At 34.1% G+C, this 11,065-nt stretch overlaps 1 protein-coding gene across 2 annotated transcripts; it reads left to right on the top strand.

Moving 5' to 3' along the window:
* Positions 1 to 4,967: 4,967 nt before the first annotated feature.
* On the top strand, positions 4,968 to 10,462 carry LOC137814069 (putative galactinol--sucrose galactosyltransferase 2). Of its 2 annotated transcripts, none has more exons than XM_068616611.2 (14): positions 4,968 to 5,271; positions 6,091 to 6,298; positions 6,585 to 6,826; positions 7,147 to 7,237; positions 7,400 to 7,448; positions 7,553 to 7,644; positions 7,743 to 7,850; positions 8,008 to 8,130; positions 8,240 to 8,792; positions 8,910 to 8,977; positions 9,073 to 9,207; positions 9,291 to 9,508; positions 9,641 to 9,729; positions 9,827 to 10,462. In XM_068616611.2, exons 2-14 carry the CDS (start codon positions 6,108 to 6,110, stop codon positions 10,187 to 10,189), a joined length of 2,322 nt encoding a protein of 773 aa, XP_068472712.2. In that variant the 5' UTR covers positions 4,968 to 5,271; positions 6,091 to 6,107; the 3' UTR covers positions 10,190 to 10,462. The 2 variants fall into 2 exon arrangements, with proteins under 2 accessions (XP_068472712.2, XP_068472711.2); XM_068616610.2 differs by lacking the exon at positions 4,968 to 5,271 and adding an exon at positions 5,780 to 5,915.
* Positions 10,463 to 11,065: the final 603 nt, after the last annotated feature.

Genomic DNA, 11,065 nt, shown 5'->3' with positions numbered 1-11,065 from the left:
GAGTCAAAATTAAGAATATTTGGTGCGAAGAGCCAAACATTATACAAGAAGAGCTCGAGAAATCTTTCAGTAATTGATCTACCAAACTTGCAGAGGTAAATGTAAGGTTAGATAACATAGATTTTCTATCACTAAAAACTGAAAGTTTAATCAATAAAAATAAATTAAATTAAATGAAGCATTTTAAGGATGTCTGAATCTTATACACACAAAAAATAAAAACAAATCAGCTAGCATCTAACAACATTTGCAAGTTCCCCTACTAAAGTCACACTGACTTGTTACCCCAACTTTTGTTCACTTTCTGAAAAAATATTCTCACATCTCTTTAGAACTAACCCCTTTAGTACTAAAAATGAAGATAATGTCATGTTAACAAGCAGATTCTTAAAATAAGAAATCGGGAATGCAAGAGTAGAAAAACCCCTATCCAAATTATTCAATTTCATTTTCATAAAGTTTGCAGGAAACCACTAAATTAGATGTGCTCGATATCATTAAAAAGATTTATTCTTACGAAGTAACATGTTCTTTATAGTACCTATATTCAAGGTAGATAACCCTCAAGGGTTAGACAATTATATTATAGACAATATCACTAGTGAGAAGCGTATATAAGATCATATTTAAAATTCTATCAAAATAGGTTGGAGAGGTTATACACAAAATCATCAACCAAAAATAATTTTTATCGAGGACAATGGTCTATATAAGATCATATTTAGGATGTGTTTGTTTTCACCGATGAAAAGTTAAAGAGTGAAGAAAGGTGAAGAAAGTCCAAAAAAGAAGTATAAAATTACGAAAAATGAGATGAATTTCATTGTCAGACTTTTTTCTTTCAATTGTGAAGAAACTTGTTTTTATGCGGAGAAACTTGATTTTTAACACGGTTAAACCATAACGTATGTAAAATAAATATAATAATATATATTCTTTTATTTTAAAATAATAAATATTACATTCATAATAAAATACATTTAATATTTTATTAATATATGTTTAATGTTAAATAAATAAAAAGTAAATTAAAATTTTGATCATTTATTTAATATACTTTATTTTGAAAAATATTATTTTATTTATTTATTAAGGTTTTATAATATTTTTTATTAATTTAATTTTTTAATCTTAATTTAAAATTTCAAAATTTACAATTCAATTACATCTATCACATCATTCACAAACTTTCATAAATTTTCTCTTCACTTTCCACTCTCTTTCCCTTAATCCAAACAACCTCACTTTCCTTTCAAATCTATCCTTTTCCACCCCCTCAAATCTATCATGTAATCCAAACAAAGGGGATTTTGATCATGATGGAGTTATTTTTTTTGCTTTTTACCAAAACGGGGTCTATTTTAAAAAAATTACAAATTTAGGCAAGTCGTGTCAATTTGACACGACTTCATATGCACAAATCGTCCCAATTAGACACGACTCTGTCATGTCATACTGAAATCGTGTCAACTTGCCACGACTGCCCTGTCATACTGAAGTCGTGCCAACTTGGCACGACTTCTGCCACATCATATATTTTATTTTTTTTAAATTTTATTGTTTATATATTGGGTAGTAAGTTATGTAATGTTAAAAATTAATTTGATACATAATTTTCTAAGAGTTGTTAGTTTTAAGGAACAAAAAATTGTATAATCGTGTATGGATCATGTTTGGATAATCAACTTATTCAAACTTTGAGTCATTAACTCCTGAGGACATTGTCACCGGACATGGTTTCCCACTAGCCAAAAAGTATATTTTGATATTTAATGTCTCATGTATGCAAATTTTTTTATATTTTGATATTTAATGGCGCCGGACATGATCCATACACGATTATCCAATTTTTTGTTCCTTAAAACTAACACTCTTAGAAAGTTATGTATCAAATTAATTTTTAATATTACATAACTTACTACCCAATATATAAACAATAAAATTTAATATATATATAAATATATGACGTGGCAGAAGTAGTGTCAAGTTGGTACGACTTCAGTATGACATGGCAGAAGTCGTGTCAAGTTGGCACGACTTCAGTATAACAGGGCAGAAGTCGTGCCAATTTGGCACGACTTTAGTATGACATGGCAGAGTCGTGTCAAATTGGAACGATTTGTGCATATGAAGTCGTGCTGAATTGGCACGACTTGCCTATATTTGTAACTTTTTTTAAAATGACCCCATTTTGGTAAAAAGCAAAAAAAATAACCCCATCATGATAAAAAAACCCCAAACAAAGCATTAAGGTCCTAGCAAATATGTTAAAGAGAGTTATACATAAGATCATCGGCTAAAGCAATCAACTTTTGTCGAGGACATGAGCCTCCTAGATGATGTTTTAGTTGTCAATAAATTAAAGGATGAAGTTAGGACCAAAAGAAAAAATTGTGATATTGTAAAAATTTATTTTGAGAAAGCTTATGACTTTGTTTACTGAGAATTCCTTTATTATATGATGGAAAAAATGGGTTTGAGTTAAACATGGATCAGATGGATAAGTGGGAAACAAATATGAAAACCAAAGGGTGAAAGTGGTCTAGGGGTAAAGAACCTAAAATTATTCCATATATATAGCATTGTTGAGAAAATTGAAGTGAATACTTGATACAAAAAAACTAAGGAATATGAAAAGATGTACTAGAATCAAAATATGGATCATGGAGAAATTTTAAGATTAGGAATGATAATATGATGGATTTATGGTGGTGAAGGGATATAAGAAATAGATGCAAGGAGAAAACACAAGATAATTGGTTTGATAGTAATATATCTTAAAAAATAAGAATAGGTAGTACTATAAATTTTTGGGAAGATAGATGGATATGAGAGTTACTTTTGAGAGAAATGGTGCCTAGAATGTACAACAACTCTCGCCAAAAGGAACCTATTTAGGGGAAATTGATATATGGATTGTGAAGTATTGGTAATGGAAATTAACTTGGAGAAAAGAATGATTCAAATGTGAACAAACACAATTTGATGTGAGAGTTAGAAGATATCAACATATAAAGTTATAGAGGACAAATGGGTGTGGAACAACAATGAAACACAAAAATACACAATGAAATCAACTTATAAAAAACTCCAAACTCGAATCAGTGAGGAGGATTGCAAGTTATATGCTTTGTTCCGTAAAATATACGCCTTCTATCAACACATCAACTTGCATGGATAGTGTTATTTAATAGAGTAACAACACTGGAACTTGCACAACAATGGAGTAGGAGTCCATTGTGTGTCATGTGTGGATCCAATGTAGAATTTGCAAGTCACATGCTGCAAGGTAACAACAAAGGTTTGGAACTCATGTCATAATTGGGTTAAAGTTAGTACAATGCAACATAAAGGAAGCCAAAAATCACCTCAATTAGTTTGAGTTACAATGCCTAAATAACAAAGTGAATAGGATCTGAAGATGCATCTAGGTTGCAACTATTTGGAGCACATGGAGTCAAAGAAATAATATTATTTTTAGGGAGTGTAAGCTAGATGTTGAGGAGATCTTCTTTCTTGTGTAAATAAAAACATGAAATTTGATTACCAATAAGAATAAAAAACAAATTTCTCTTAGATTGGCGTCTCAATCCTATTAAATGTGTAAGCCACTTTAGTTATTTTGCTAGTCAAGACTTAGACAAGGATCCATGAGGAACTTTAAACTATCAAGAAGGAAGATTATTACTCATCACAAAATAAATCATGGTCATTGCAAATATAGAAACGATCATTAATTAACTGGCTACAAAGGTTGTTGAAGGTGGTAACGTCGAATACATAAAAGACTATATTGTCTCATACAAAAGAGGAACTTGTATCTTGATACTGTTGGAATTTGACTTATTCTTTAAACATAAAAGAACTAGCTTACCCCAATATATGTTCTTCTCCATATTGTTATGTATTTAACTAGTTGAAGCTAGATATTACCATTACAACTACTGTTTTGTAGGTGAAGATACTTGATTGTAAAACCTCTTATTCTGATTATTTAGAATATCCTACAAATCTTAATCCTCTCCTCGTTAGACAAATATGGACATACCTAATTTTAAGTCTTGGGTCAACCTCACTTGAATTTGTTTTGGATTGATCACATTAAAGTGTGATCCATCTAATCCGTATATCTATTAACAATAACTAATTTTTAAGATGACAAAATGACCACTTCTTTTCTAACTCTAAGGACAATATGAAAATTGAAAAAGTAACAATATTTATTTAACCAAACCACAATATTCGTTTAATCAAATCACAAGAGTCTGCGAGTTAAAAATGTAATATTATTTTTCTATCATATTCTAGAATGTGCAAAATTTATACTTTTGTTATATTTTCTAAGTTTCAAATTTTTTTCATAAAGAAATTATATTAACCTTTTATTTGTATGAACATATTTTTATTTTTAATTTGAATAACTTTAGACATAAAAAGGATTAGATCATTTCCGAATCTTTTTATAATTTTTATTATTATTAATAAAAAATAAATATCGTTAATAATATTATATAAGTAATGTTTGTGTTGAGAAAGTAATATTATATATAGATAAATTCTACTATTTTATTATATCAGCATTTAATAAAATAATCATTATTAAATCATTTCAAGTTTCAATGTTTATCACCTTTATGACTCACTCCATAATATATGCAAAAAAAGAAGTTATTTGACCATAGGTAGGTTGAAGATTAATTTTAACAAGTTAAATAGTTCCCTCTTGCAGAAAAAACTATTGTGATTTTTGCCATAATAATACATGCAATGATTGATATTTTCTTGACAAAAGCTATTGTATTTTTCCTCAAAGAATTGACGTATTTATCTCAGTTATTTAGATAAACTCAATGTTCCAAGAATCCAGCTTCAACACATCACAATCACATGTGTCCACGTAATCATCGACGTCTTTTTGGGCCGCCATTATCATCACAAAGATCTTCCTTCTTTCTACCTCAAGTCACAATCACGTCACCACGTCTGGGATCCAACGCCTCACAGCACTCCACGTGTCAGAATCAGAACGCACACCAAGCCTCCCCACGCTATAAAAGCCAACTTCCTTTGTGTTCATTCAATATCTCGCACCAAAATTTGAGAAGCTAGTGATCAATCTTCAGCCCTGTGCTGAGTGTGTTTCTCCGTTCCCCCACCTTCTTCCATTGGAGGACCTTCTCCTCCAGGAATATATAGGATTACATTTTCTCTCTTCTCGAAATTTTTAAGCTAATTTATCCTTCATTTTCACCTTCTCGTCACGGTAACTTGGTGAGTTCGTTTTTTCGTTGTGTAGTAGTAATTTACGTGGAGGAGATTTATGAAATCTTGCTTTGGAAATTAAGATTCTTTTACCATTACGGAAGAGACCAAGTACCACGTCGGCATCACGCTAGATCTCTCTAGCTAGTTTCTTTTTAAAGTTGTCTTTTTTCGTTGACAAAATTGCCCTCTTGTCTTGCGGAAACTACAGGGTTAATCAGTACCCCAGATGATTTCTGATGTTATTTTCTTTTGTTGCGACTCATCTTTCTAAAAAGGAAGAAAAAGAAACCGCACCCATTAATTATAAGATTTTATTTCAGTTGAGATTTGGTTTTGGGTCTTAATATGTTCTAACTTCTCCTTGGTGTTTTATATTTTGTCGATTTTCAAACCAATAGTGAGACCAGAGTTGGGAAGAACTATACTAAACGACAAAAGAAAGGAAAGGACTATACTTTTGTAGGTTCATTTTAGAGTTCGATTGTTAATTTTCTTCTAATTTTTTGGGGTATAGGTTAAAAAGATGATGATGCTAAAGACAACTTCAACGCAGTTCCCTACGTGGATTCCTCCTTTGGGTGAACCACGTCGCAATCTATCTAACGTGTGCTTAACCTTTAGAATCCATCACCATCATCATAACCCCCTAGGTCTATATATATTACTAAACTCCTGATAATATATAGAAAACATCGGTTTCTGTAGTGTTTTGTAGCTTTCAGAGTCCTAATCATTCATTGAATGATTTGTAAATTTCATTAAGACGCAGTGAATTTTAATCTTAATAATGTAATAACTTCTCTGTTGTTTGGTTTGATCATACAGCGGTGAAGTGTTCGAAAATGACTGTCACACCTAAGATCTTGGTTAACGATAGGAAATTGGTTGTTCATGGCAAGACCATATTAACCGGAGTACCGGACAACATTGTGCTGACTCCAGGATCTGGAAGTGGCCTTGTGACTGGTGCTTTTGTTGGTGCTACAGCTTCCCACAGCAAAAGTCTCCATGTGTTTTCAATGGGTGTCTTAGAGTAAGTTCTTCTTGCTTTTCCACGCTCGCATGTAGTCTACCATATCCATCATGTTCGATTTTCAATTTATCATAGAAAATAACGAAATTGTTATAATTTAGAATCCTAAGTATTTGAATGATGGTCAATATAATTTGCTCAAGTTTATAATCGTAGAAAATTTGAATGTAGCAAGTTAAACTGGATCGTATATGGTGTGTTTGGGTCTGTAACCATGAGTATAGGCTTTGACACTTGATGAATTGGTGTTTTCTAGTTTCTCATTTCTGATATAATCTTGGAATAGGGAGCTCCGGTTCCTATGCTGCTTTCGGTTCAAGTTATGGTGGATGACTCAGAGAATGGGAACTTGTGGGAGGGATGTTCCTCTGGAGACACAGTTCATGCTAATTGAGAGCAAAGAGAGTGAAGTAGATGGAGAGAATTCTCCAACCATCTACACTGTCTTTCTTCCTCTTCTCGAAGGTCCATTCCGAGCTGTTCTTCAGGGCAATGAGAAGAACGAGATAGAGATTTGCCTCGAGAGTGGTGAGTAACTCTTGGCCATGAAACATGGTTTGGTGGTGAAGGCTACATGGAAGTCTTCCGTTGTGTCATATCATAAAATAATTTAGTGCCATAGCTGCTGTTAATTCAGTTCCTTCCCTTCCCTTCAGCAATACTTTTAAGGGGTGGAGCTGTCTTTTGTGGATTGAATTGAGCTGGATAAACTTCTCGATGAATCAATCAATTGAATCAAACAAACGGAGTTTATAGCTTTGGTCCTTTGGAGAAAATATATATATAGCATGGCGTCCCAAAGAACCGAAACGACCCTTTTCTTTTTGGTATGTGGTATGGTTTTGCAGGGGATAACGCTGTCGAGACTGATCAAGGCCTTCACCTAGTCTACATGCATGCTGGGACCAACCCCTTTGAAGTCATCAATCAAGCAGTCAAGTAAGGCACCCCCTGTTTGTGTTTTCCTTCTAAATTCATAAAAGAAAATGTTATCTGCTGCCTTGTTTGCACTATGGAAAATTTTATTTTTCAGCTGGTGAACATTAGAATCAGTATGTTGACAATTTTATTTTACTGATTCCTTTTTTCTCTTCTTTCTAGGGCTGTGGAAAAACACATGCAAACTTTTCTTCACCGTGAGAAGAAAAAGGTTAGACCCTCTTCCTCGCCGCACACTGATGGCTCTAGCTATTATGCTATGCCAAGTTAATACGTAACGGATCTTTGTAACCTTTTATTGTTGGTTTTATGCAGTTGCCATCTTTTCTTGACTGGTTTGGCTGGTGCACATGGGATGCTTTCTATACTGATGTCACAGCTGAGGGTGTTGAGGATGGTCTGAAAAGGTAATTACTGAGAGAAATTGAGTACATGTTTCTGATAACTGAAGAAGAGATGAATTTTGAAGATGCTTAACACTGAAACTTGTTCAATATGATTGCAGTCTATCTGAGGGAGCTACACCACCACGGTTCCTCATCATAGATGATGGCTGGCAACAGATTGAAAGTAAACAAAAGGATCTTGACTGTGTTGTACAAGAAGGGGCACAGTAAGATTTCTCTGTTTCTGTAATTACTAATTAGTGATATTTTGCTAAGTTCAATAGCTATCTGAATTATGAATTATAGTACTCATGTTCAAGAGAATACTAATTATTGTTTTTGTAATTTATCTGATTAAATCACTTAAAACTATGATGATGGCAGGTTTGCTACTAGGTTGACTGGTATTAAAGAGAATACTAAATTTCAGAAGAAAACACCCAGCAATGAGCAGACATCAGGTCTTAAGCATTTAGTAGATGGAGTAAAGCAGCATCACAACGTGAAGTATGATTGATCTTAGATCCTTTACTCCTTTTTAATAAAGAATTGTTGTCCAAGTAGCTTGCCTAATTAAGTTCCTGAATTATTGACTGGTTCCTCTGTTGATGAGCAGAAATGTTTATGTATGGCATGCACTTGCTGGTTATTGGGGTGGAGTTAAGCCCGCAGCAACTGGCATGGAGCATTATGACACAGCCTTGGCCTATCCAGTGCAGTCACCAGGTGTCCTAGGAAACCAACCAGACATTGTCATGGACAGCTTGGCCGTACATGGCCTTGGCCTAGTGCACCCAAAGAAGGTTTTCAATTTCTACAATGAGCTCCATGCTTACTTGGCTTCATGTGGAGTGGATGGAGTGAAGGTTGATGTGCAGAACATTATTGAGACCCTTGGTGCTGGACATGGTGGAAGAGTCTCTCTTACACGAAGCTATCATCACGCTCTCGAGGCTTCCATTGCTCGTAACTTTACTGACAATGGATGCATTGCTTGCATGTGTCACAACACTGATGGCCTTTATAGTTCCAAGCAGACTGCTGTTGTGAGAGCCTCTGATGATTTCTACCCTCGTGATCCCGCTTCCCACACCATCCATATTTCATCTGTTGCATACAACTCGCTTTTCCTTGGAGAGTTCATGCAACCTGATTGGGACATGTTTCATGTGAGTAGAATAGTGCATTCATCTCAATTTATATTTTACTCTGTGCCTTTTTTTTCCTTTGGAAAATTTCAAGAGCTATAAATATTCTTGTTAACAAAAGGATCTTTGTAATTTCAGAGTTTACACCCTGCAGCAGAATATCATGCTGCAGCTCGTGCAATTGGTGGATGTCCAATTTATGTTAGGTATAATAATGATGTTCATTCATTGCACATCTTTTCATTACATGAAATTGGCACAATTGTAATGCATTTCTTTTTTATTTATGATGTTTTACTAGTGACAAGCCAGGCCACCACAATTTTGATCTTCTTAAGAAGCTGATTCTTCCCGATGGTTCGGTTCTCCGAGCACAGTTACCAGGCAGGCCAACTCGTGATTCTCTCTTTGTTGATCCAGCCAGAGATGGGACTAGGTTTGTTTATTTACCTCTTTATTCTTTTATAAAACTATGTTCCATAAACATAAATTGGTGACTCATTTAGTTACAATTTTCAGCTTGCTCAAAATCTGGAACATGAACAAATGCTCTGGAGTTGTTGGTGTATTTAACTGCCAAGGTGCTGGGTGGTGCAAGATAGAGAAGAAAACTCGCATCCATGATACATCTCCCGGCACACTCACTGGCTCTGTCTGTGCCTTTGATGTTGACCCTATCACACAAGTAGCAGGTGCTGAATGGCTTGGAGAGACAATTGTTTACGCTTATAGATCAGGTACCACTATTAATTTACTTTGTGGCAATCACTTACCATTTGTTTTAATATATAGAAGAGGATGTGTAATAGAAGATTGAAGTTTAATTTAGTGAATGAAAATCTTGTTAAATAACCCTCTCCTAATTTCAGGTGGGGTGATTCGGCTACCAAAGGGGGTTTCAGTTCCGGTGACACTAAAAGTTCTTGAGTTTGAACTTTTCCATTTCTGTCCAATCCATGTGAGGATCCACTATTAGCTAATATGATAGTTCACTGAGTTTTACATTTTCTGGCTGACTTTGATGTATGCTTAACTACTAGTGTTTTATTGAACAGGACATAGCACCAAGTATTTCATTTGCAGCAATAGGGCTACTGGATATGTTCAACACTGGAGGAGCTGTGGAGCTGGTTGAAATTCACAGAGCCTCTAACAACAAACCAGAACTGTTTGATGGTGAGGTGTTGTCAGAATTAACCTCTTCTCTGAGTCCTAACCGAGCAGCAACCGCAACTATTTCTCTTAAAGTCAGGGGAACAGGCAGATTTGGAGTTTACTCCTCTCAACGCCCACTGAAGTGTGTAGTAGGTGGCAATGAAACCGACTTCAGCTTTGACTCGGAGACTGGGTTGGCAACCTTCTCCATCCCAGTTCCTCAAAAGGAGATGTACAGATGGGCAATAGAGATCCAAGTTTGAGTCTTTTTTGAAGACCCATTTGATGAAATGCTGTGTCAGGAAAAGGGTGTTCTTGTAGTTAGCATTGGCTCACTGAGGGAATTGTTGGGGTCATGGGGTGGTGAAATACCAAAATGAGTTGATCTTAAGAACTAAAATGTTGTTGTAGGGAATGTCTTTTCTGGTGGTAACTTAGGCATGTAGTTGAGGGAGAGAGGAATAAATTATGGTGTCAATCCAAGGATGTCCAATGTTTGTTTCTCTGAATAAAAAGTTCCCATTTTTCCTTTGAAATATCTCCTCAATTTACTTGGTAGTTTAATGGGAATAGTGAAGAAATATATTTGAATCTTTAGATTCAAAACATGTCTAGAGAGAATTTGGTGGTAGTCTAAGTAAAATGAAATAATTGCTAACAAATATCAGTCTCTAACTGTGTTCTGCGATCACTGTAAATCTAATTGTGTTCTACGATCAATGTAAATGGATTACTTTTTTACTTCAAAATAATTTTTACAAGACACTACTTTATAACTGTAATTTGATGAATGTAATTTTAAAAGGGATCTATTTTAATAAAAAAAACCATGATTTAATAAATGTAATTTTAAATTTGATCTATTTCTCTTTCTAGTTATTTCTCTTTAATCTGATACAAGATATCAAATACTAGAACCTTAAATACTAAAACCTTAAAAAATATTAATATTTTTCTAGGTTTTCAACATATAAAATACCAAAACCTTAAAAAGTATGAATATTGTTCAACGATTTTGCCTAAGGATATGGAGCATTCAGCTTTGGTTGCACAATTATGTAAATACTATTTGTTGTCTTTGCGTACACAAAATATAGAATTGAATTCACTAAAACAATACGCAACAAATATGAAGAAGC

Source organism: Phaseolus vulgaris, chromosome 1 (genome assembly GCF_051622355.1).
Source record: "Phaseolus vulgaris cultivar YP4 chromosome 1, ASM5162235v1, whole genome shotgun sequence".
Classification (NCBI taxonomy): Eukaryota; Viridiplantae; Streptophyta; class Magnoliopsida; order Fabales; family Fabaceae; genus Phaseolus; species Phaseolus vulgaris.
Note: the sequence above shows the minus strand (reverse complement) of the source record. Positions and strands in the feature narration are given on the sequence as shown.

What these genes read in the sequence shown, in the direction of transcription:
- LOC137814069 (XM_068616610.2), top strand. Translation starts at nt 5,789, where the DNA reads ATGATGATGCTAAAGACAACTTCAACGCAGTTCCCTACGTGGATTCCT. An exon ending in GTTGAGGATGGTCTGAAAAG is followed by an intron (nt 7,645 to 7,742) that starts GTAATTACTGAG and finishes ATATGATTGCAG; the next exon opens with TCTATCTGAGGGAGCTACAC. An exon ending in GGATGTCCAATTTATGTTAG is followed by an intron (nt 8,978 to 9,072) that starts GTATAATAATGA and finishes ATGTTTTACTAG; the next exon opens with TGACAAGCCAGGCCACCACA.